At 39.4% G+C, this 25,857-nt stretch overlaps 4 protein-coding genes across 4 annotated transcripts; 2 read left to right on the top strand and 2 right to left on the bottom strand.

Annotated features, from left to right (window-relative positions):
* Nucleotides 1–7,477: 7,477 nt before the first annotated feature.
* On the top strand, nt 7,478–9,300 carry LOC119889444 (lipid droplet assembly factor 1-like). Its single transcript, XM_038700386.1, has 5 exons — nt 7,478–7,631; nt 7,797–7,913; nt 8,082–8,250; nt 8,368–8,513; nt 8,821–9,300. Exons 2-5 carry the CDS (start codon nt 7,806–7,808, stop codon nt 8,881–8,883), a joined length of 486 nt encoding a protein of 161 aa, XP_038556314.1. The 5' UTR covers nt 7,478–7,631; nt 7,797–7,805; the 3' UTR covers nt 8,884–9,300.
* Nucleotides 9,301–9,803: 503 nt separating this feature from the next.
* kdelr2a (KDEL endoplasmic reticulum protein retention receptor 2a) lies at nt 9,804–16,012 on the bottom strand. Its single transcript, XM_038700378.1, has 5 exons — nt 15,741–16,012; nt 13,390–13,490; nt 13,125–13,283; nt 12,736–12,988; nt 9,804–11,252 (listed from the first exon to the last, which is right to left on the bottom strand). Exons 1-5 carry the CDS (start codon nt 15,829–15,831, stop codon nt 11,218–11,220), a joined length of 639 nt encoding a protein of 212 aa, XP_038556306.1. The 5' UTR covers nt 15,832–16,012; the 3' UTR covers nt 9,804–11,217.
* Nucleotides 16,013–17,771: 1,759 nt separating this feature from the next.
* Nucleotides 17,772–19,827, top strand: si:ch211-139g16.8. The gene is made up of 6 exons (XM_038700368.1): nt 17,772–17,911; nt 18,108–18,419; nt 18,510–18,607; nt 18,729–18,773; nt 18,998–19,108; nt 19,271–19,827. Exons 1-6 carry the CDS (start codon nt 17,773–17,775, stop codon nt 19,322–19,324), a joined length of 759 nt encoding a protein of 252 aa, XP_038556296.1. The 5' UTR covers nt 17,772; the 3' UTR covers nt 19,325–19,827.
* A 102-nt stretch (nt 19,828–19,929) lies between these two features.
* On the bottom strand, nt 19,930–25,772 carry mfsd13al (major facilitator superfamily domain containing 13a-like). The gene is made up of 7 exons (XM_038700355.1): nt 25,204–25,772; nt 24,707–25,021; nt 24,174–24,602; nt 23,669–23,823; nt 23,475–23,558; nt 23,237–23,380; nt 19,930–21,823 (listed from the first exon to the last, which is right to left on the bottom strand). The coding sequence occupies exons 1-7, from the start codon at nt 25,414–25,416 to the stop codon at nt 21,682–21,684; spliced, it is 1,482 nt and encodes a 493-aa protein (XP_038556283.1). The 5' UTR covers nt 25,417–25,772; the 3' UTR covers nt 19,930–21,681.
* Nucleotides 25,773–25,857: the final 85 nt, after the last annotated feature.

Below are 25,857 nucleotides of genomic sequence, written 5' to 3'. Positions count from 1 at the left end.
GCCTCTTGGTTGTTGTTACGGCTAGGGAGGGCAGCCTCTGTGTATGTCACTGTTGCTGCTGTGTTTTCTCTACATGCTAATGAGGCTGTGAGATTTCCGGCGGGGGATTGGCTGGGTTTCGAGGAAGTTCTGGCTGATCCGACCTCCCATATCAGAGATCCCCGATTGGAGCAGCGCAACAACCCTCCTCCAATCCCTGAGCTGCCTGCAAGACTGCCTTCAAGCTTCCTCCGGTTCAAATAGGCTGGTCTGCTGCTGTGTCAGCAGCTACCATCCACTATGTAATTTATCTCTGTGCTGTTTGTTATACCGAACCGTGTGTGTGTGTGTGTGTGTGTGTGTGTGTGTGTGTGTGTGTGTGTGTGTGTGTGTGTCCTTAGTGGAAACCATTTTCTTGTTATGTCAGTGTGTTACTGAGAGTCGGTAATACATCCTGTTTTGAACTAAGTGTTTGGTCTGCAGAATTGGGCCAGGGCAAAGCTTATTACTGACATTGCTTACACCTGTTAGTAATTTCCTGTTTTAGTTACACAGTTAGGTTTAGGGGTGCTGCGCTCCCTGTGTTTCTGTTTTCAACAACAACTAGAGAGGTTTTTGTTTATTCTTTTCGTGGTAGTTTAGTAATCCCTCATTTAGGAGGGATCTCTTTTGGTTATATTTTGTTCTTTGTTTTACGCAGCACCCACTTGCCCAATTTCTGTTTTGACTTTTGTTGTTTACCTCTGTTTAATAAGTAATCTTTCCACCCATACCAAAAACATCTGGTTTATGTTTATGTCTCCCCTACCCCTAGCAAGCGGGGACGTAACAGTTGTGCTGATCTTGAGCAGTAGGTTGTTCTCTGTGCCACTCTGCAAGATTCTCTCCATATCCGGGATTGCCCTCATGGGTGTACAGCGTGAACAGGAAGGGGCTGAGCACACAGCCCCGGGGTGCTCCGGTGTTGAGTACTAGAGTGGAGGAGACCACCAATCCTATCCTATCTGTTTGTGAGGACGTCGCAGTTTCATGGTGAAGATTGCGTTGAATACTGAGCTGAAAACCACCAACAACATTCTGATGTAGGTATTGTTTTTCTCCAGGTGTGTGAAAAGGAGTGGAGGGCAGAGATGTCATCTTAGGTGGATCTATTTGTTCTGAAAGCAAACTAGTGAGGGTCCAGGCTGGCTGGGATGTAGTTTTTTATGTGCTGGAGAACCAGTTTCTCAAACCACTTTATCAAAATGGGTGCCACAGTCATTCAGTAGTCATTCAGGCAAGACACTACAGACGTTTTAGGTACAGGGACGATGATGGCTGTCTTGAATCAGGTGGGAACCTATGGTGGGAACCCTCTTCTTTTAGTACACAGCCAGGGAAGTTATCAGGCCCGGCAGCTTTTGTATTCACTCTCAGCAGGACTCTTCTCATATCTGCTGTGGATACTGACAGTGGCAGTTCTTCTGGAGGTGCAGTAGACTTCACAGCTGATTCGTTGCTGAGGAGATCAGAGCGAGCATAAAAGGTGTTTAGCTCATCTGGTAATGTGACCTCACACATGATGGGGCCCTCCTGCTTTTGCAGCCTGTGATGTTTTTGATCGCCTGCCACATATCTTTGCTGTGGTTGGTGTTGAGGTCTCTCTCCAGTCTCTGCTGATGTCCGTTCACCTCCTTGATGCCAGCATTCAGCCTAGCTCTGGTGGTGCTCTATACTTCCTTGTCACTTGACTGAAAAGCAGCCTTATTGGCTCAGGATAGGTCCTCACCTCTCCATTCATCCAGGCTTTCTGGTTGAGAAATGATGTTATCGTCTTAGTGATCAACACATCATCAACACATCTGCTGATTCATGGGGTCACTGATCACTTTCCTGGGTTGCGGCCTCACTGAACATATGATATGTCTGTGCACTCGAAATGGTCCTGTAGAGCTGCTGTAGCCTCATCTGTCCACACTTAGACTGTAGACTTCGACATATAGACAGAGAGTGGTCATCTCTCAGCAAGAAAGTGAATAAATTACTTTTTAACAATGTATATGCTCGTGTGTGTCTGTGTGTGTGTGTGCAATAAGGCTGCTGCTGGTGTTGCTGAGGACTCAGACTCTGTCCTCTGCCGCGCCCTTTACCACCCTCCAGGGAGCTCCCTTTGAGCCTCTCGCTCTCCCCAGTCGGAAATGGCCCTCTTCATCTGGCAAAATGACAACCACTGACAATGAGGACTATCCTATTCGACACAAGGCAGACTCCAAAGACATTTTGTTCTCCTTTGGCCAGCTGTTGGCTGATCACTCCTGTGCAACTTCAAAGAGAGGTGAACAAAGTCGAGACTGGGGAGGGGGGGGGGGGGTAGTTATAGAGACGGATAGTGTGATGGAGAGGTGTGGGTATCGAGTGTGACAAGCCAGAAGGAGAAGGGGAAAAAAGCACCAGGTTCCTCTCATTTTCTCATAAAACACAGCAGGCTTCGACTGGAGTGTGTCAATGAAGGACAGACGTCAATACTGTGACACAACGTGCATCAAGTAACATGGAACCAGAGGAGATTTATGACTACTTTATGCTCCTCCTCTCGTAGTGATTAGTTTTTACAATCAGCAGATGCAAATTGGAATTTGCTGACAGCCCATCAGTCACATCCTAGCTGCAATGTGTTGAGTGTCTCGGCATGTGCCAGTAGACATACGGTCAGTTTGCTCTCAGACCCTCAGATATTTCTCTGCACCACAACACATCAAGCGCTTTAAATTTTCGTCAAGTAAGAGAGCGCATTTGTCTCAGGGGCCTCTGACTCTGTTCCTTTCAGCTGTCTCTTTGTTTTAAAATTAATTTTAAGCTATTCCAGGCGCTGCAAATCTTAGGATTTGTATCACATGACTCATGACATGTGGTCAAAATGTATTTCTAATTTGAGGTTTATGGCAAAAGTATGATACCTAGATGGGACATAAAGTTATTGCAGTGGCACAAGGACAAAAATAAATACAGATACACAGAAAATTTGTATACTACACACAAGCAATTCAAATACAAGGCAACAGTGTGATTATTAGTAGCAAAGTCAGCAACAGCATAGGCTACATCAGAATAATAAATAATGTGATTAAGAATAATTTGTCTTCATTAATATAATAGAAATATAATATAGTATATAATGTATAACAAAAAATAAAACAGAATAACAAAATATATAGTATAGTATGTAACATAGAATACAGAGAGTATATTATATTAAATAATACATAATAAATATAGTATAATAAATAACAAAATAAATAAATAAGTCCAACTGCGAGACATTGGAGTGGGAGGGTAGTTTGAGTGTCCCGAGTGTGCCAGACTCTGTGGAAAAAACAAATCAGAGCCTATATTTGTTTACATTTTTTCAATTCTTTTTGTATTTTGCATCCTTTACTGTAAAAACACGAGTTAAGTGAGTAAAATAATAATTCTAATAAAATAGTTCTGAAGAAACAATCTGCCATTATTCACCACAGTTACTGTGGTTGTAGTTGTGCAACTGAAATTACCTTATTTGTTATGCTTGACAGCAATTATTTCAGAAAGTGATTGATAATATGGACTGCAAAATTAGTTTTTCATCAGCTCACACTGTGGCAGCACATTGTATAAAAACAATTTCACAGATACATTTTTTTTTTACTTTCTTTATCATGATGATGGTGATGATGGATTTTAAATAAAATCTATAATGGTTTTTGGTGTGAAAAAACTGGTAACATTTTATTTTATTATGTAAGTGTAAACCCACACTGCTTGAAGGAGAGAGCAGTAAAAAAAAACAACACTCAGTAAAACTGTAACAGCAAGTCTTTAATCTTCTAGACCACCATTTTTGAGTATGTATGTTCACACTAGAAAAGCAACAAAATTAGTTTTTAAAACTTCTCTTTAGTCAGGGAAGTTTCACCAAAACAGTCAGGCTCTCATTTGCAGTGTCAGATTCACACCTGGAAGCAGCCACTAAAACCCCACAGTGTGACTTGAATCCATCCATTATCTATACCCGGTTCCCAGATGACATTGGGCGAAAGGCGGGGTACACCCTGGACAGGCCGCCATTGTGGCTTAAGTCATGTATTCTAAAAACACCAGATTTTTGAGTGAAGTGTTGATTTACATTATTGTACCACAAGTGAAATGGGAGAGCTCCACACAGTTGCAAAAATATCTAATGAAATAAACTAGGAACATAAACTAACTACATTTTCTGTACAAAACAGTAAAGTGTGTAAAACCATATTTATGCTAAACATAGTTGTGGTATATTTTAGACTTTTTCTTGTAAATTACTGAATAAATTTAATTCTTCATGACTAATTATTATTCTACTAAAACAACTGAACTGCCAGCCATGCTGCAACCACTGCCAGTATAATAAGTCCAAAAGCAGTATGATCATTTTTAAATATACAATTAGAATTGTACAATTACTGACTGTTTGACAGATTACTGTAGCCACAGGCTGTCCCAGATGTTTTACAGTTGTGACAGAAGATGAAGCCTTTCACCAAAAACTGAGGCCTGTTGGATGTGCTTCTGCCAGCCAGGCCTTGTTATTGAGTGATGCAGTGTGAAGTGTGAGTGTCCTCTCTGAGGTGTATAATCTGATGTGGAAGAGTCATAGGAAAGGAGGGTAATGAGTGAGAAAAGGACAAAAGAGGAAATAATTGTGCTTAATTATTAGAAATCCCTTGTTTTGTGTGCACAAACTGTACACACACACACACACAGCCTCACACAGCTCCCGCCTAACTCCTCAAGCCTTGGTTCACTGAGTTCATTGTGTTTAGCAGTCTGGAGAGGTGATGCAGTCTCTCCTCTCTCTCACCAAATCATTCCCCTGTACTCAATACAACAGAGTGTGATTAATTTGTATGGCTGGCAGCTATAAAGGGTCCAAATAAGTTGTTATCACTGGTCCCAGGGGGTGTCTCTCTTTGGTGTACTTCAAAACAGATCACACTGCCATTTCCCTCGCAAAGTCCTCGCAGAATGTGCCCACATATATTTAATGCTATCCACAACTCAAGGAGCTAAACGTAATTTGTGGGTGGCGTTGGCAACACCAGCAATTCCTATCTTTGATTGAGGAAGTAATCAGTGGTGGTGGCGAAGTTCAGTCATTTAATATTCTGATCAGTCTCTGTCTTTACATAGAAATCTGTCTGTTGCCAGCTAATAGCAGCTTCGCAGTAGAAAGGGGAGAATGTGTGGTCATTATTTTTAAGGAGCCTGTTTCAGTCTGACAGCATTGAAGTAAAGCGGGAACACCCTCTTCTGGATCTCTGGAGAGTTACTGTTGTGATTTCCCTCATAACAAACCAGTCACAGCAGCAGCTCAACAATCAATCACAGTATCGAACCATGCATTTTTTAAAAAGGGTTTGTATTCCTTGCTAAATCTCTCAATTACACACCAACAGGGTTCAGAGTTACAGAGAAGTTACTGGCTGCTGCACGCAAACTGCAGCATGCTTATGTTTTGAATACGGGTATAGTTATTTAATACATTTAATACAATATTCAGTAAAAGCGTTTGCATTCTTAATTCCTCAAATTTAATGGCTAAAGTCAATTTTAGTCATAAGAGCTCCATTTACCTCACAAATAAATCATTTCATAATTCATCACCTGTCCAATAAAGACAATTGAAGGTTTATGGCGCAATTAGGCAGAAGCAGAGGAGGCTGGCCATGACATCCGTCATAATTACTGACAGTGGTCCTTTAATGACAATGATTAACATGCCAGAGGAGGAGAAAGAGATTTAAGGTAATATGCATGAGAATTAGATTTCTTTGTTATCAAGTCAACATGTAGGCCTTAAGGTTTCACAGTATAACTTAATGTTGCATAGAGCAGATTCAATCTATCACAGCTGATTTTTTTGTAACAACAATAATAATAATAATAATAATAATAAGTATTTATATAATCTATTTTTTTAAATAGTCGCCAGAAATGCTAACATGCTATGCGTCTCCCTTGATACTGTAGCAGAAAGACCAGACTCCATCTCAGAAAACAGCTCCTTAATGCAGTTAGCCTACTGTCATTTATTATGATCATGTTAATGAGTTGGACATTTTGATATGAATAACGATTATAGGCTACTCAGTGTGCCAACTGTTCCATGACTTCAGGGGAGCTCGCTTTTTCAAGTGGGGTGGGGGAGGTTAAGTTAAGGATGTTGGGCCGAAACTTGCCAAAGGGGGTCCATTAAGATCCGGCGATGATAGAGGTGGTTTTCAATCAACCTATTGCGGGCCTTGCTGTCAGAATCATTAACGGCAGAAACCCCCTCTCACACTCAGATGAAGTGAAAAGGTGTGTCCTGCTTGTTGTACGAAGTTTTCCCAGCCTTGGTGCTTTATCTTCAATGAATCTTGGCGATTCGGCGGACAGACTTAGACTAGATATTCCCCCCCTGATCTCTGAGTTAAAGTGAGTTAAGTTTATGCTTTTGCACCGCCAGGCTTAGATGGTGTTGACAAGAATATCAGAATTTAGAATAAAGTGAATTAGTGAGGAGCAAGGCAGGCATGCATTAGTGAGGAGTTATGTATCAGTCATACGTCAATAACCTAATTTTACGCATGATCCATGATGATGCAGACACAGATAGGCCTAACGGGGGAAAAATAAAAATGCATGGCAAAATAGCGTATTGTCAATATTTTAGAGACCCCATGTTTTTAGGGAAGCTTATGTCTTATTAAGAGGAGCCAAGCTCCTCCTGTAGCCCCCATCCTGATTATGCTGATGTGCTTTTAGTTCTCCATTACTTTAATGAAGCGTTGCAGTACCTCACTATGACCGCTGGGTGGCATTCATGACTCTAAATGCTCTCATGTCAAAAATCTTACCTCATAGGAATAATCAACATAGCTGTATTATTTCCACTGAATACATTTCAAAATGTTTCCAAAAGAAGATGAAGATACTTTTTTATTGTCAGATACACATACATGTTGCAAAATTCTCTGCATTTAACCCATCCCTCAAGGGAGCAGTGGGCAGCCGCTGTGCAGCGCTCGGAAAATGAATAAGATGATGATAAATAACAAATAAATACACAAACATATTCTTAATTTATTTCTAATTAACTAGTTATTTAGTCTATTTATTTATTTATTATTTTGTGGAGGGAGGTTTAGCAAAATGCATTGCTCCTATTTATTTCCTCATTTATCTTAGTTTAGTTTTAAGCTCCCATACCTTACCAGAAGATATAAATCATGCCTATTTTAGGGTGAATATATATTATAGATGTTTTATGAAATGTAGATGATGTTCTTTCCAATAATTAAAAAGAAATTCACATGAATCTGATACTCCACAAATACTGACACAATCCTGTAGAAAAGTAAAGCCTCCCACACACTAACATGACTTCTTTGTGCTGAAACATGTTTGGTGGACAGTAGATGGCAGCAACAATGCCAGCAAGCCTTTTTAGAGTCTCTCTGACTAGGAATCCAGAAGAACAAGAAGGAGGAGGAGGAAGAAAAAGTTTAAAAAGGGTGTGTTGCTGCTCCTGGAGTGACTGAGCCAACTACAGGACACAGTTTCACATGTTCAGAGTTGCCTTTGGATGAGAATCAAACCAGCTTCACTACATTGTTCAGGTTTGTACTTGGTCTCTTTGCTATGTGAAAAGTTTTAATGTATGGTGGATGCTTAGCTGGTTAACTAAAGGCATGTCTTATGTTACAGTCACTGCTCCTTTGAATCCGGCAAGCATCTGCAAGTTGTTAGATGAACCTTTTACTCAGTTTCACTTGTGTCTTCAGTCTGATCAGATGCTTGTGAAGATGCAGAGCAGCAGCACCAGCAGCAGTGGGACTGATTTTCAGCAGCTGAGGGAAAGGTGGACCACCCTGTTGAACCGCATTTATGAAGACCCCAGGGTAAGAATAAACTGAACACCTTCATGTGTTAAAAAAAATTCTTCAGCCCTTTTTTCTGTTTTGTGTACATGTTTGCTTTTCCATCCGCAGATCTGAGAGGGACAGGACTGCATTGACTCCCAGTTAAGTGACAATAACAGCTGTCTCTTGTCTTTTTCTCTTGAACAGGTAGCACAGCTGATGAATACAAGAATCGGCCAGTACCTCAGCAGCCACCCTTTCATAGCTCTGACAGTGTTACTGTTCAGCGCCATGGCTGCACTGCCTGTCGGGCTCTTTATCACTTTTGCTCTTGTGACCCTTATTATGTCAGGACTGGGTTTTGTTTTCTTTGAGGGTATGTGTAATATCAGAATCAGTTTTCTTGATACTGCACCATTACAAGCCTCATCGGACAGTATTTTTATTTATGTATTTATACCAACAACCTGTTATTTCTGTCTGTGTCTGTCAGTGTTCCTGTTGTCTGTAGGAGGCATGACTCTGCTGTGTGTGCTCTCCGGCATCGCTATCTTCTCCTTCATGGTTTCACTCATCTTGGAGGCATTACATATCACCATCTCCAAAATCCTCAAACTCTATTACCCGCATCTGACGAAGGTAATGCACTGTAGAAGAGTTCTTTTATTGTTTTTTTTCACCAAAGTTTTGACTTTTTCAAGTCAAGTTCACGTCTTAAATATACAAAGAATCTTTATTAATCAAAACTAATATGTCAGCAGTCAGTGGAAAAGTACATTTGAGTGTATTTATATTTAAGTCTGTACCTGACACTTTGGTCAGTGAGTCTTTAGAGTTTAATGTGCGGACAACCTCTCTTCACATTACATGCTGTGACACTTTGAGGAGCTGTTAAATGTTTACAAATTGCATTTATTTTCGTATCCCTCCTTTTTATTCTTACCAGCGAGGTCAAGTCCAGGAAAAGGAGAGTGAGGGTGAAACTTCAAAACCAAAGGAAATGGAGTAGCTTCAAATCTTCTTCTCTCCCGTTTGTCAGCTTTCATGTGGAGAAGCTCAAATTCCTTTTAAAAAGCATTACTGATGCTTGATGGTGGGATTTAGAGGCCCTTGAGCATACTGCATGGTCCTTTGAGTCTGGGATCTGCAAATGTAACAGATGCGCTAAGCACAAATACTCCTTGATTGTTGCTGTTTGTCTAAAGCTTAAATATTGGTACTGAATATTTTTTTGTTATTATCAATATATATGGTGCAATACGGTTGAAATGTCTATAACTGCCAAAGAAAGGTTTAATGTTTATGTTTGCTTTAACCTTTAAAAGAGCACAATGTTGAATAAATGCACGTCAGAGTTAATGTTTGTACTGTTCTTCTGATGGAGAAATGTCTTGGCTTTAAAATAAAAACTGATCTGATCAAACAATGTGTTCTTGGTGCAAACTGTTATCTGGTGAAAATGCAGTCATCCTTTGTGTTTAGCTTAATGTATTACACCTACTTTATCAACTAGATAGATATAACTAGAGAACATCCCATGTATTATAAGGAACATCAGATGAGTTTGGGAAAAGAACGGTCTATCCACAGTATGTATTTAGATTGTGAGTAGCAAGAAATTATCTTTATTTGACTAAATTAAGTTTACTAAGCATGCAACATGCAGAATTTTTGAAGGAGCACTAACCCTAACCAAAAGGTTTCCTTGTAGACAAAAACACGTTTTCATTTAGTGTTGCTCAACCAAAACAAACATGTTGAATACATGTCCTTCCTTATGAAACATTTGCAAATGCGATTTTTAAAATTATTTATAACCTGGTGTTGTTTACATACAGGTTTCCTTGCTAGCAGTGTTCGTCCCTGCCTTTTGGGATGTATGCGTCTCATCTGCGCATGCATTTCAATAATCAAACAGGAACACTGGAAGGTGATCTCATAAAATCTTTAATGGAGGTGATAACATGCAAAAAAAAATGACAGAGTTGAAATAATCCTTTAGGAATTACTAATTTGAAAGAGTTGGAAGTTAACAAGAGGCCTCTAAATTTAATAGAAATGCACCCACGATCACCCCCTACTCAAATACTGATCAGCACAATGTCAAATCGGTTTAACTGTTCACACTCCAGACATGCACTTAACAATTGAAATGCCACAACCAGTCAAAGCATTGGAGGATTCTTGTGCCAAACACCTGCACAAGTCTCCCCGATATGAGAAGTGTGATCATAATGCCACTCACTCAGTCATTCATTATTGCTTTGCTCTGACTTCATCGATTTCAACTTTCAGACAACTGACAAGTCTCTGCTGGAAGGTGTTCATGAGCTTGTTGGTTTGGGGTGCGATGATAGATTTATGCTCTATCTACATCCCAAAAAAATGTGACGTATAAACCACTGTCGTTAAGATTTTTTGAAATCCATATTAAAGCTATAGAACAATTGATGCATTTTAATTTTTTTTTTTATGCAGTAAGCTGAGGAGAAAAAAAAAAAGACAGAAAATAAACACATTAAAAGTTTCATTTCAAATAAGATGACCACTATTTTAAAATACGGACATCTACGATAAAAAAAATTGCTGGCACCAAAGTAATTTATTCCATGGGTTACTTCTTAAACTTAAGGTAAAACTACAAATCCTCCTATGACTTCTGCTTACAAAAAAGTTTCGATTTTTAGATGAGTAGAGTAACCAGTTAAAATGCGGTTTTAAACAATTTTAGAAAGCAAAGATGTTTTTTTTACAAAATGTGTTGGCATGAAACTTGTTATTGGCCTCTTTAAATGTTTCCAAGAGAGATTACATGTATTACTGTATATCTATCTAGACAAAAAAAAATGTTTTAAATCCAAAAGTAAAAAAAGAAAAAAAAATACTGTGAGAAACCAGACATAATCCGCCTCAGGCACTCAGATCCATTACTCTTTAATAAGACTGTACATTTGTGCATTTCATTACCAAGCCAAACAAGGTTCTTCCTCAGAGTTGACCCTATTTGTGACATTATAAAAAAAAAACTAAAAAATAAGCGTATACACCTCACATGTAGAAACAAAAAGCCTTTTCTCCTATTTGAACAGCAATGAAAAGAAGTTTAAGGCAAGATGCTGAACACGGAAATCCAAATGTTGACCTGGGATGATCTTTGTCCAGCTCTGGTGTTTGTTGGCATTTACCAGTTCCATCAGCAATCCTCAAGAAGACTAGTGTCCCCCCCACCCCACCCCGACAGTTGTCTCTCTGTCTCAGGCATCTTTTGCTGTAGGTCACGAGATTCCATGTCATCATCTCCGCACCCCCTGAGTCTGCTGGGAGTCGCTGTCTCCTGTATGTTTTACGCTGGCAGGCTCAGCTTCTTGCCTTTCAACACTGAGGGGTGAGATATAAAGCGAGACGGTCAGCAAGTAAGAACCATCACTGGGCTGATTCATGCTGCCATAGATTACCTAAATCACTTTGTTTTGATAGTTTGAAAATGCCGGTTTCCATTTTCAGGGAATCTTCAGAAGTAACAACTATTTAATTTAAAAACTAATGGTTTTAAATTAAATACTTAAAATAAAATAAAATATGGGAAATATGGAGCCCCAGGAAACATCATGCACATCCTGTTTGCATTTTCACTGCAGCTAAAGGACTGTGAAGATTAAGCAAATTAGACTGATTACAGAAAAATGCGTTTCAGACATATTTTCACACAGAAGAAATTATACAGTGATGTGTCATTCTTCGTAATTCGGTGTCGTGTTTGAATAGATGCATAAAGGGACACTAAAACTCCACGACTGTCTCCTAAATAGACAATCTGCTGAGTGTATTAACACGTATCTATTCCTGCCACACTGAAAGTTTCGTTTCTCACGGTCCCTCGTTTTTTCTCCCTCATTTGCACTCCATCTTTCTTTCTTTCATTTTTTCAGTCAGAAAGCCAAATACTTCACTGCTCATGCAACATTTTTAACATCTGTAAACATTATAATAATTACTCCCTTCCTCATCTTAACACTGATGCTTGTGGCACACTAGTAGTGTGTGAATTAAGCTCAAAACAAGTACAGTACAACCATCAGAATTTAAAACTCACACAGACTTTCTGGGAGCCAGGAGAAACTATGGAAGAGGACCTGAACTTAGACTTTTTTCAGTGGAAATGCAAGTAAGATTCCTGTGTTCCTAAAAAGGTCCAAAGATACATTTCCTCAACTAGATGTTGGCCCCAATAAAACTACTGTATTGAAGTTACTGTACAGAAATGCAACTGTGAGAAGCTGGTGTCAAAAATCCACAGTCCTGGTTTCCTGAGATTAAATTATTCTTCAAGTTCAGCTGATGCTAATATGCTGCGTCAGCAGTCTGCCGTTGCCAAATTTACAGAGAACTTCCAAATTTACAGTCTTTTTAGTACAAAATTCCCTTTGTGCGTTTCCTGGGACAGTGTTTCCTTGTCAAGCTACAGTAGAGGGACAGTAATACAAAGGGGGAGTTTTGTACACAAAAGACCGTGACTTTGGAAAATAACAACTTCATTCATGAAAATCACACTCCTAAAGCCTCATATTAGCTCCAGCTGAACTTTGAGAATCAGGTTTTGTTGGAAACAAGGACCGTGCGTCTTGTCTCCCCATCTCTTACATCAAGGTTATTCTAGGATGGGGTCGCTCCAGGGCCAGTGTGGACGGGAGGATTATACACACACAGACATGTGAGTGATGTATCAAGATGGACTAATAATAATTACCACTATATAAATCATTTTGTTCCCCATGTATTTCCTGGTATTTCATCTCTTATTTCCTTATTTTATGTATTTAATTTGGTGCTCACTGTAATGAGATACCAGTAGGAAACCCACCTTTGGTGACATAAAGGTAGAAGAAGTCACAGTAGAGGATAGTCTGGACCACACCGGCCACAATGGCAATCATGTCAAAGAAGCCTTCAAAGTAGAAACGCCAGATCCAGTTGAAAAGATAGAGGGCCCGATACAGGCCCAGGCAGAACAAGTAGTGGGTGGTGATGGTCTCTGCCTCGCCAGTCTTGCTGATCATGAAGAGCTGAGGCAGGATTGCCACCGACTCCAGGTAGATGGAGAACGTCCACAGGATCTAAAGACAGACACATTTAAACTTAAATGTGCAGGATTAAAAAATTTTTTTTTAACAAAATACAGAACAGGACTCTCAGCTCCTTTATCAATGAATTATGTCAAGCTTTGACAACAATACAGGAGGTTGAACCCACCTCTAGGAAAGAAAAGTCGTGGTTGATGAGAACGGCAAGACCCCCGACAGGAACAACCAGGAACTCCACTCTGAAACTGTCATGGTTGCCATCGTAGGTGGCCCTGAACTTCACATAGATCAGGTAGACTGTGGCATATGCACAACCGATGTAGATCACCTGGTAAAACAACACAGAACAGCCTGTCATTGAAGGGGCTGAGGAGAAATATGGTACCTACAGGAAAAAGCTGCTGGTCAGAGCTGAGACACGACTAGTGTCTTACCTTCATGCACGTGTTATAGAGGGAGATGAAGGAGCTGAGCAGATCCAAGTAGCGTGTGGTGAACACTATAGCAAACAGGATTTGGCTTTTTCCAGAGATACCTTTAACAAAAATACCAAGCAGATTTCCCATTTAGTTTGAGGTATAGCAAAAGCCATCAGGCAACTTCACAGCGGCTTCTCAAGTAGTCTGGATGAAACATAACTATTCCTTTTTAAACAGTGACATCTACTGGAAACATGAATAAAATGTATCTGGAAAATCAGCAATGTCAGAGGTTGATCACAAAATAAAATTGCACGTATTGTGTGTCCCTAATTTACAGTCAATCTTCCTTCTTTAAGTAACGCTATCTTAGTGAAAAAGCACAAATGGATGACCTCTCAGGCTGGCAAACAATAGAGCATCTCAGGTGCGTAGATTTAGTTTCTGTTTTTAAACAGTACATCAGACATCGCACAGCATCATGAGAGAACAAGAAGTGTGTACAGGTTTCTTTCTGCGTCTGTATGCCCTTTTGACCTGACCTAATTTCAGTAATGTTTTCATTAATTGAGTGGACATATGATCATCCAAACAGAGCCTATTACAACATTATTTTGGTTGAAGGATGATTACAGGAAGAGATAGACCTTCTTTCCACATCTTTCCTTGACCTTTACCAAACCTTGTAAAACTTAAAAAGTGTCATACAGATCCACATAGGGCGGCAGAGTGGTGCTGTGGTTAGCACTGACGCCTTAGCAAAGAGGTCCTTGGTTTGAACCCGAAGGCTTTTCTGTTTGGAGTTGTATGTTCTTTTTCTTTTGTCTGTGTGGGTTTCCTTCCGGTGGTCTGGTTTCCTCCCACAGCCTAAAAACATGCAGGTTAGGTAAACTGGAAACTCCAAACTGCTCGTAGGAGCGAGTCTTGGCCTGATGAATTGTTGCCTGTCTGTACTTAATTTATCTTAGAATAAGCCTGTCCTGGTCCTCTAGGAGAGGTAGTCTTTTCTCCATCTATCTTTATACCTGCACTAAAACCGCGTGTTGACCTGCAATAACTGCTTCATGCTCTCTTAGCATCTCTGTCTCGCCTCTCCTTTGCATCAAACACAATACATGCCCCCTTTCCCATGTGAATATTTGTCAGTTTTGTCTGTATGTATAGTATGTCTTCCTCCCAGGGTTTCATGGCACAGAGGGTCTCTGGGTTTTGGGGTCCTACCAGTGCTTGGCAGCACTTTGACGTTGCTCGATATCTTCTCTGATCCATATTCTTCATACGTGTTTGCTCTTTATTGACCCAATATTGTTATTCTGGTTCTTTATAGCCTAATGTCTATCTAGTCTATATGTAGACGGATCCCTCCTATGTGTTTTTTCTTCTTTACAATACAATCTTTACAATTGACTTGTCCACATCCAGATTATGGATTAATAGACATTCTAAAATAACTCTCTGTAATGCAACCGTTTTAAACTTAAGATACAACTATGTAATATCTTACCATGTTAACCTAAATTATAAATAAATATTACAATCTCCTAGCTGTAAACTTTGAACCCACAGTCAACCCTCCAGCTTTGCGGGCCAATCACAGCACTGCTCCTCGTATCCCAAGCAGGATCCACCGCTGTGCCCTCATGTAGTGAGAAAGAAATCACTGATATTTGTGCTGTTCAGTGTGCGGTTTACCATTAATAGCCAACACGTGTTTATACGGGCTCCAGGAATTAAGCGTGGTTAAAAAATAAAGTAAGACAAACTAGCCTCGCGGATTAGCTTCTTCCGTAGCGCCTTCTAGAACGCCACGTCAGAAGTCGGACCAAAAAAATCGAGCACCGAACCTCAAATTACCAGAGCGGAGTGAATGGATGAGAGATGTGCAGGGCAGGCAAAACCCATCGGTGAAGCTGTAGCAATGAATACCTTTACTCTGATAAATGTTTTATCAATTTGCTCAGTCGGCTACTAAGAAGCAGACACTTAAGTTAAATAACTTACACACTCCCTCAACTCGTCGTTTGACTAAGATAACTCAAACTAGCAATGGCTACAAGTTAGCTGAAGCTGTGCTACATTTGGACATTGTTGACACTAACTTGAATATTTAACTATATACGTCCAGTAAAAATAGCAGTACAGTAGTAGTGGTAAGTGCAGACAGTTTGTAGCAGTTGGCCCCTTCACTGCTAACGCCGTTGACTGTAATGAATGAGTGGGAAACGTTAGCATGAAGCTAACGTTGGTTAGCTTGCTAGATAAGAGGGGGCACAGCTAAAACGGCCGTTTTAGAAGACTAAAGAAAAGCAAAGTCAATCAGTGACATTAAGAAAGCCACATTATAGCATATGTAATAAAACACACACCTGCACACGACCTGCTTTTCCATATTTTGAGTAGCAGGATGATGATAGCAGCCAGATGAGAGAGGTCCCCTGTCAGTCTGAAGACGTTCATTGTCGCAGAATGAAATGACAGACTTGGCTGAGGAAGCAAACGCAGACGTCCCCTTTTCCTCTAAAAGTAGATCGTTTTGCACACTTTTAATGCTGTCTTGTGTGACGGTTTTCTCCTCCTCACGGTGGCAAACCGGGCTGCGGGATGCACAGGATTGAAAATATGGCGAGAGTGCAGGTCGACGTGGAAGGGGGCGTGAGAAAACACACAGAGGGGTTCGGATTGGACTGAAATCTGACCGACAGCACGACATGATCCGCCTACAAAAGAGGGAGGGAAACCCCTGTGGTGAAAAAGTGAGCCCTGAGTGAATTAAGGAGGGACCACAGACAGCATTGAACAGGGCATTACGTTGGGTGGGACAGGTAGGCCTACTTTAGCAGCATATTTTTGCATAAAATAACTTTATGAGATTGGTGGTCAAATGTAAAAATACCCAATCACAAGTAAATATTTAATTGAACTAAAAGTACAGGTACTGCATTGGTGGATGATGTAGGGACATTTTTCTTTCTGCTTTGAGTACAGATCCTTAACTCAAGTAAAAACACTAATACCACACTTTAAAAATACTCAAGTAAAAGTACAAGTAAAAGTACTGCATTGAAAACGTTACCATGTAAGTATAATCAGGGAAATGTATTAATGTAACGTATTAAAAGTAAATGTACTCAAAGCAGAAAGAAAAATGTCCCCTTTGACTGTTATATTTTAGATTATTATTATTATTACTACCTGCATTATTGTAAAAGCAGGATTTTACTGTTGCAATTGTTTGAGGTTGATGATTATTTTCATTATGGATTAATCCACTGATTATTCTCTCCATTAATTGATTGTTAACACTCTGAGAATTCTGAGAATTGCTGTCACAATTGCCCAGAGCACAAAGTGACACATCCACTTGTTTTGTCAGTCTAAACCTCAAAATTATTTTTAAAAATACATTAAATTAATCAAAACAGGAAATATTCATATTTGTGAAGGTGGAACCATGAAATGTTTTTACATGGAAAATGACTTAAACGATTACCAAAAGAGTTACTAAAATAGTTACAAAACTAATGTACTAGCTGTACTTGTTCAACATTTGGGTTTAATTTATAACAAAACATCATACTTGTTAAAATTCAAATGTTTTGTGTGTAAAAATCTTACTAAAGTAAAGTAACTAGTAACTCAAGTCTTCAGATAAATGTATTGAAGTAAAAAGTAGAGTGGCATTAAAAGGAAATACTCAAGTAAAGTACATACCTCTAATTTGTACTTAAGTACAGTACTTGAGTAAATGTACTTAGTTACTGTCCACCACTGAGGTACTGTCAACACTTAAGTATCAAAACTAAAAGTACTTGCTATATTACATCATTATATATCATTGGGTTGTTATTACTGATGCATTAACATGTAAGCAGCTATTTAATGTTAAATGCAAATTTTTTATACTGTTGGTAGTTTCCCTGTTGGTAGTTTAATCTGGTGTTTTCATCAGTAATTCTGTAACTAGGAATGTTTAAAACAGTAAATTCTATGGAGTAAAAAGTACAGTATTCCCTTCTGAAATGTAGTGGAGTAGAAAGTGAGGTAAAATCACAAGTAGAAGAGGTCTAATCAGGCAATAAGTTAAAGCACCTGTGTGGGTGGACTGCAGATCTGTGGGGCCTTTAAGTACAGTACCAACACATTTACTAGCACTCCTAGGGTCCCCTTAAAGCCCCAGGTCCACAGTGTGTGTATTTAATTGTAATTATTCTTTAGTAATGTAGGAATATCCATTACTGAAGGACACCTGACTCAGTTTTAAGTAATCTCAGGCGTTAAATCTAATTGGCTCTATATCATTATCATTACCATAAACACTGAGATGCCTCATGCTTATGTTACCATTCAGCTGCAAAGGACAGGAAAATAAGTAGGAACTAAGTGTTGAGGAAGTGCAATATGCCCACTTCCCATGTTGTCAACTATTTAGACAGTCTCATGCAAGGAATTATGAGATCATTCACAAGCTGTCAAGCTACAGACATGGACCAGTTGTTTGTTTGGATTTCTCTCCTGCTCACATACATGCCAGTAACACGTAAGATGTCTTTGTTATGTCTTCCTGAGTTTTATGTTCTTCAGGGAATAATGTTTTCAGGAAATTTATGTTCCACGTGAGCAATAAGGCATCACAGCTTCTGTTCCAACAACAGCACAGTGGTTTCTCTGAAACATTTTGGGCTAGAAGACGCTAAATGTCATACCTGTTGAATTTCTATGCCTGTTCATTCCAGAGGGCATGGAAGCAGCCGAGAGCAGCGAGGTGATCTTTCGGAAAACAGGACAAAACGCTGTTCTCCCATGTACGGCTAGTACACGGTGTTCGCCCAAAGATGTGAATTATGAGTGGTTTTCTTTCAAACAACACTCCCATGTTCGTCTAAACCTGAATGATATTCAACACAAGTACAGCCTGGATGGATCATCGTTGCACATTAAGTCACTACATACTAATGACAGCGCGATCTACTACTGTGCTGCGTCGTGTGGAGGACAAGCGCCCGGCAGAGAGCATGTAGGGTCGGGTACAATTCTCAGAGTGAGGGGTAAGAGTCTTTTGAGAGACGGCTGCTTGTAAAGGTCAGGCAGAAACGTTTGGATGTGTTAAGACAAAACGGCTTTTCTTTTATTTTCAGAACACGTTAAAATAATGGTGAGACGCATTCTTCTGTGGTTATCATTTGTCCTCTTGGCCATCTACAGCTCGGTATTAGTGACGCTTCTTCTAAAGAAGGTAAATGACTAAGACATTTATTTTAAGATTATTTATGTTAAGATCTATGATAGAAACAAGACTAAAAACTGCAAATGTACTATGTGCTAATGTGACATTTACCTTTTCCTCTCTGTTCTAGTATGGCTGCAAGACTGTCTGCAGGAGGAAGCGCAAAACTGTCAAGGTTTGTAGAGAAGTGTCTGGTGTTTTGCTTTAATTTGTGTGTTGAATGTTCACTAACTGGAGAAAAGACAATAGAAGCAAAAAAAGAGGAACAGGAACCAAGGCCTTTTTAAATGACTGGCCAGATAAGGCTCTTACAACACCAAGAATGACAAAGTTTGCCGGTGTCCGGCTTTCTCCAAATATTGACGTTTCATGATCGATATCTTCTCAACTTCCGAACAGAATAACTCAACAAAAAAAACACAATTCCGTGATGTGTTGCAAGAACTGTACAGCAGAAGGAACTTGGAGAGAAGCAAACAAACTGCGAACAGAAAGCGATCTCAAGCTGAGGTAAGTCTTGTTGCAGCATGTGATGGTTAGCTTTAGTCAAAAGAGATTGAGTAAGCATGGAATTTCTGCATACTGTGGCTTGCGTTAAAGCATGTGTTAACTGCCAATCTAACAGTCTGCTGTTTTATCATCATTTTTATTTGAAATTTAATCACGTTGCAGGCTCCTAGCACTGAGTCCAACAGCCAAACTGATGACGTCTATCAAAATGTCTAAGTCCTTACTTCAAGGACATTAAATGGCAGATTTCGACCTCCATCCTGACTGGGAGGAAATTCCAAAGCGCTGAAACACCTGCTGGACGGTGCAGTTATGTGACAGAGGAAATGAGCAGCCCTAACCAAGCTGCATGTTGCAGCACAACAAAAGGTCCTGAGTCACTGTTCCTTTTCTTTCAGTTTCAGCAGCAGTAGAGAGACTCTCCTGTGACATTTGACGTTAATCTAAACGTTCTGTTGATTGGAGCAACTTTTTTATTCTTCAGTGTTCAGAAATGTAGCTGAGTCACATGGTCTTCAATTTCATTTCCTCCATATATTTAGAATAGTTTGACAGAAGACAGTGAAACATAGCACTCGTAATGTACATTTTCAGTTCACTAATGAAAGTGGAAATTGAAGAAGCACGTAGGCAGCAGGGTTAATAAAGCTCTTAGAAAACTGCGCCAACTCTCTTGAGAAGACTCCAGGTGATATTTTAATAGGATATCAGTATTTTATTTTTATTAATTACTGAGCAACATTTTATATATATATATATATATATATATATATATATATATATATATATATATATATATATATATATATATATATATATATATATATATATATATATATATATATATATATATATATATATCATTCTGGGCTTAGTTGTTTACAAATGCACTTTCACTCAAAAACTTTGGAAACCAAAACATTCTGATTTAATTTGAAGTTTTTAATTATAAACAACGTAATGACACAAAAAGGCAAAGATATTACATACTACAGTACATAAGAAAGATGTTTTTTTGGTGTTGGAGTTGCCTTTTCTCTGAAAAATCATCAATTTACAATAAAAGTACAGTAAGGCAATTTGTGACCACCTGATATGTTTGTGAGGCATCTTGCTGTGTCTTATTCTGTGCACTGACTTCCATAGATATTTGTTACTTCTAAGTCAAAGCGGATGTGCATTTCTTACATTGAAAGCTGCGATATGAACTTCTGGAGTCAGCTTCTCCATTACTCTCCACTGTGCTCTGGAGCACGGCTGGAGTTAAAGCCGCAATTTGTAATTTTGCCCATGTTTATGGCCAAGATGACGGTATTTACTGCACTGCAGCCACTTATTCGTAATGTCTGATGTAAAAATTTGTTTTGTTGTTTGTTGTAATATTGTGGTTTGTTATGTATGTGAAACAGTATACCTCTTGGGACACAAGACACATTTCAGAAGAGCATTCTGATAATAAAGTGAAATCAAATCAAATTAAAGAGCTTGTGATGTGTTTTCGCCTTGATTCTTCAGGTAAAATGAAGGTGAGGCTATTATTTATTTAAATAATGAAATTAGATTAAAATTACGTGCCGCTCATTCAACCTTGGGGCCAATTTGCAGGATGATATGATTTACTCATCGAAAACAAACACCATACTCACGAGTTTCAACCCCTTTTTGTGGGTTTTACAGTTAAAATACAATCATACAATCAAAATCAAGGTGACTGAAAAAAAATAAAAAATAATATTCTTCACATTTTTGTACCTATCTTATACCATACGTTGAGGTAATGTGTGCTCTAAATAGGAGGTAGGCGGTAGTCTACTGAACGCTGCTTTGGAATTATATTTTTGGACGTTGCTGTTTTCGTTCATTGACACCCACGCCTAATTCACACTGCTAGTATGTATCCCTTCTGTTTCAGATGACACGCTTAACTATTTCTGCCAATTTTTGTAGCAGTTTTCCAATTTACATTCAGCTCCAAAGTTTAGATATTTACATTTCCTCTATTTAGAACTAAACAGTATTTTTCACATGCGTCTGAAGAATTAGTCCATTTTTTGCGGAGCACAGCCAATCTCGTCAAGGAAGAAATAAATTATCATGATCTCTGCTTTGGATGACCCTCGTAGGGGACTAGTTATGGACTCTCACTTGGCCTACAGATAAAGTAGTTGGGGGGAAAAAAACAACCTTCAAAAGTGATATGTGATCAGTCAAACTAAAGGTCGTCAATAACTCAAAGCTCGCTTTAATTCCATACCTGCAGGCAAACTCTGATTGCAGGCGATAGGAGTCACTAAGAAAGTAACGTCTCTCGATAGAGAGATAGATTATTATTTCTCTCTAAACTATCTCTAAACAGTTATCTACTTGGTGTCACCTGTCAGCACGGCAAGATGATTTACATTCGTTCAGCATAGATTTGCAGTTAGTATATATATTTAGTATATAAACTGCATGACTGTAACCCTGGCATCTCTCAAATACATTAGTCATTTACACATTACTTTCAATGTGATCTCTTAATTATCAATTTTCCCAAATACCAACAGAAGAAGTGATTGATGACAATACTGAAGTTAGCTGTCAATGTACTTTGTGTCAACCGTGTGACTGTTGCGTATGGAAAATGGCCTCCAAGCCAGGGCTTGCAGAGCAGCGACAAACATGGGCACCAGACACACCAAGTAGAACATGACACTGTGGAGGCTCTTGAAGGCGCTGGAAACAAGGGGGAATGTTGTTACAGGACAGTTATTTAAAACTGTAAAGGTGGATGTTTCTGACCTTACTGTCACCACGAAAAAAGAGGAGGTTAGACCCATTTTGAAAAGAAAACAGGGGACGTCTGAAACTGAGAATGTTTAAAATTAAAAGAGAGGTAATATGTTTCTAATGTTTTAAGAAAAGGGAATGTCATACCTTCTTAAATGAATGTTCACATATGTGCTATTGTTGTTTATTAAAGGTTTACATTAACTTTATCATCCACTTCAGCTCAAATATCTGACTCCGAAGTAAACATTTAATTGGCTCTCAATTTATGAAATTAGATTGACAGTGACCTTTGAAATAAAGGGAAGTGTTAGAGGGCTGTCTCTTAATCACTGACATTTACTCAGTTGAAGAAAAAATTGATGGGGAAATAGGAAACAGCTGTTACTTCCATTGTGTTGTGTAACGTTACATGATTTGTTTATCAGCATTAAACTTTGCTGCAGTTAAAGTTTATAGATTTGCTTCCTGATCTACCACCCAGGGAAAAACTGGTTTCCATTCCTTTAAAACTTCAAGGATCTTGAAATTTATGAGATTTCTTACAAAAAAGACTAACTTTGGAAAATAAAATGTATCTAACGATGACAGCTGAAGCTTTATAGTAACTTAGTAACTGGAATTTAGTTTTGCATATATTGACTGTGGATTTTGTTCCTTGTCACTGACATTGAGGTGCACTATGTAGGGATGTCTTAACAGCCAATATGAACAGAAGGAATGATGACAGCAAGCGAAATCTGTTTCAGTGTACAGTGTAGTGGGCTCCTGACTACTGTTTTTAAGAGACACTTAAACTATGAATCTATCCTTGAAAAGTTGCTTTCATTCCATCAACAAGACCACACAGTTTGTCAAAGTTATGTTATTGTTATATCTGTGGACAGGGAACTGTTCAGCAATGGATTATCTATCCTGAGTATGTTTCAATTCACTGAAAGTTTTAAATCCATGGCATGGATTGAAACTGAGGGTTGTATGGATATCAAATTGAATACACATGGCTGGCTTTGGGAAACGGTTGGCGGTAATATAAAGTATAAACCATTTATAAAACATGCAGATCCAAGGGTCAGCAACACCAGCTGGACCTCTTATTATTATTATTATTATTATTATTATACATTTTGTGGTGTTTATTTTTCAAGTCTAGGCGAGCAAACATTATGTGAGACTGAATTAAACTAGTGTACATCAAACTCCAAATAATGGTTACCATTAATAAAATAACCAGTGCAGAGTTAAAAGGAATAGTACACTAATCCTACATGTTGCCAGCCCAGTTCAATCAGTTTAAGATTACTTATTTGGTTTGGCTCGGCTCAAATTTTGAATCAAGTAGTAAGAAAATCTCTGTACCTTGGATTTGAGTCCCCTGCTGCGTCCTTCAGCTGCTCATATCCAAACTGGTTTAGGATATTAAGCACTATCATAGGGGCCAGAGACTGAGCCGGCTTGGTGAACAGAGCATTCGTCCCAAACACCATGGAGGAGAGGGGGGAGCTAGAGAAGGGGGAGGGTGATAAAACATTTTATGTGAGGCTTGACTGAGTTATTGGAAGTGTGCTGATAATCTTTTGAGTTTTTTTTTTTTTACCTGCGCTTGTACTTCTGCAGGTCTGTGTCGATGATGTCAGCCAACGGCAAGCCAAAAAGACTGAAGGATGCTTGGATTGTGATCCTGCATAGGAGATAATGGGTGAGAATGAAGGTGTAAACCAAAGTGGAGGGATTATACAGTGACATTATTAAAAAAAATAAATCAATCAATGTTAGAAGTTAACTTCTTACATGTTAATGGTGAGGAAAAATGCCAGGATATAGTAGTGCTGGGGACCGAGTGCTAGCATGATGGCCGCTAATGCAGCCTCCACATAGAAGGTGTAGAGGATAATCCTGTAGTAGCCAAAACCACGGAGAAGACTCTCAGAGCTCAAAACTAACAGCTGAGATGGAGACATGAGTACAAAGTAGCATATTATAAAGTAGTACATCAAGTGTTTTGAAAGCATTTCCTTGTTGGTGCATTCAGGTGCTTGCATGAGTAAGTTTGAGAGCGGGCTGCGAACAAGCACGCAATGTTGCAAGTAACAGAAACATGATCATTCAGCTCTCAAGTCTGGGATGTTTCCCACAAGTGCTACCCTGCACCAATAGTAGAGAGCTGGTGATCATACTGAACTGACAAAACACAATAACTTCCTGGAAGGGAGGAAAATGTTCTAAAAACACATGATAGGTTTACACCTACCCTTTTATAAAAATTAAAAAAACCTATGCCACTGTGGGACAATACCTGTGGACAGATGAATCCTGCACCATACATGATGCTCTTGGCCAGTGATGGAAGCACATCTGGAGGAATCAGGTGCTCAGCAAATATCATTGTAAAATTATTAAAGAAAGCTAACATGAAAACCTGGAAGAAGTTCATGAGCACAAATTGCTGGAAGTCCCTGTTGGTCAGGATTTGCCACGTCAATGTTCTTAAAACGGAGAAGGAAAATCCTGATTGATGGGGAGTCTGGTCAACAGAGTACAGTGCATCCAATTCAGTTCCTTTGTTATCAAAGCGGCTCTCACTGTGGAACCCCGTATAGAGCATGCAGCCGCAGCTCAGGATGGCAATCAGGACTGTGAAGGCTTGGAAGGCCGCAAAGTCCTCCATGTTTTTGGTCAGCACACCGCAGAACAGGACACTGGAGGAGCCAATGAGAGAAGCCACCTGGGAGATAAAAGGGAGGGGATATGAGAAGGATGTTGCCCTGTTAGCTTAGATGCATACAGAAAAAAAAGGGGGAAGCAATGTTCAGTGTACAAAGTCCTTACCTGGCTGTACTTTACAAGTCTCAGTCGGCTCTGATGGTGGCCTGAAATCTCTGCAAACAACGCACATTGTGCCAGCAGCACAAAAGTCAGCAAGCCGTCAAAAGCACACAGCGCCACCATCAAGTGTAAGCCGCTCAACCAGTCACCGGGGGCGTAGGCCTGCCAAGGGAACCAGGCTAGAAGAAAAGTCAGCGAATAGAGGGGAGCACCATACAGGATTGAGAGCCGCCGCTGAGAGCAGCAGGGCACCCTGGAATTATCTTGCATGTAGCCAAAGAGAGGGTCATTGACCGCATTCCACACCATGTACACCACCTGTGGAGATATTTATCAAAAATAAAGTGTCAAGTGGTGCTGAAGAAAAATATATTAATCCATACAGATGCTAACAGACAACTACTTTGATTATTATTTTGCCATGCCCCAAAAATGTCACTCAGACCTTCAGATACTGACATACACTTGCATAGAAAGAATATAAGATAACATATGCTCACCTGTGATTGGTGGAAAGCTCCCTCTGATATCTTGTACTTATTGAGAAAGAGTTTAACATAGTAGAAGCTGAATATGTTGTTTATCATGCTAGATCCCAGTGTAGTCATGGCATACGCCAGAGCTGCAGGATTGAGCCCAAACTTTATGAGGTGTCTGCCTACATTTATTTTTCCGGAGCGCGCACCTGAGGCAGGTTTCTCCTCCACGGCCATGACAGCTCAGGTATCTTAACGACTAAGTTACCTGTCGGTCTAACCAGCTGAAGTGAGCAAATGCTGTCTCTAGAAAAAAACTATTTAACGCTGTTGTAGTTTAGCATTGCTACTAATGACAGCTATTACTAGCAAAAATAGTGAAATTGGTCAATACTCCAGATTACAAAAGCGTCCAATGCCGAGCTCGTTCTTGTTCCAGATGTCTGATTTGCATGTCCACATGTCACGATGTTACTTCCCGTTAAACAGACTCACTAAATGTTTGCTGAAGCTGTGTCACATTTAAAAAAGATCAGTCCTTAACTGAACACTGAAGTCTTGTAAAACTCGATTTCTGTCTGTCTTGCGAGGCGGGGCTTCAAAACAAGAAGGAAACATTTGATTGGCCAGAAGAGTGCTTTTGTTCGATTTACTGCTTCGTGATTCGTCAACATCAGT

This window comes from Micropterus salmoides, unplaced genomic scaffold, assembly GCF_014851395.1.
Source record: "Micropterus salmoides isolate LMB-PRFRI ecotype aquatic unplaced genomic scaffold, ASM1485139v1 Ms_hic_scaffold_10, whole genome shotgun sequence".
Taxonomy (NCBI): Eukaryota; Metazoa; Chordata; class Actinopteri; order Centrarchiformes; family Centrarchidae; genus Micropterus; species Micropterus salmoides.
This window is presented reverse-complemented; position numbering and strand designations above follow the sequence as displayed.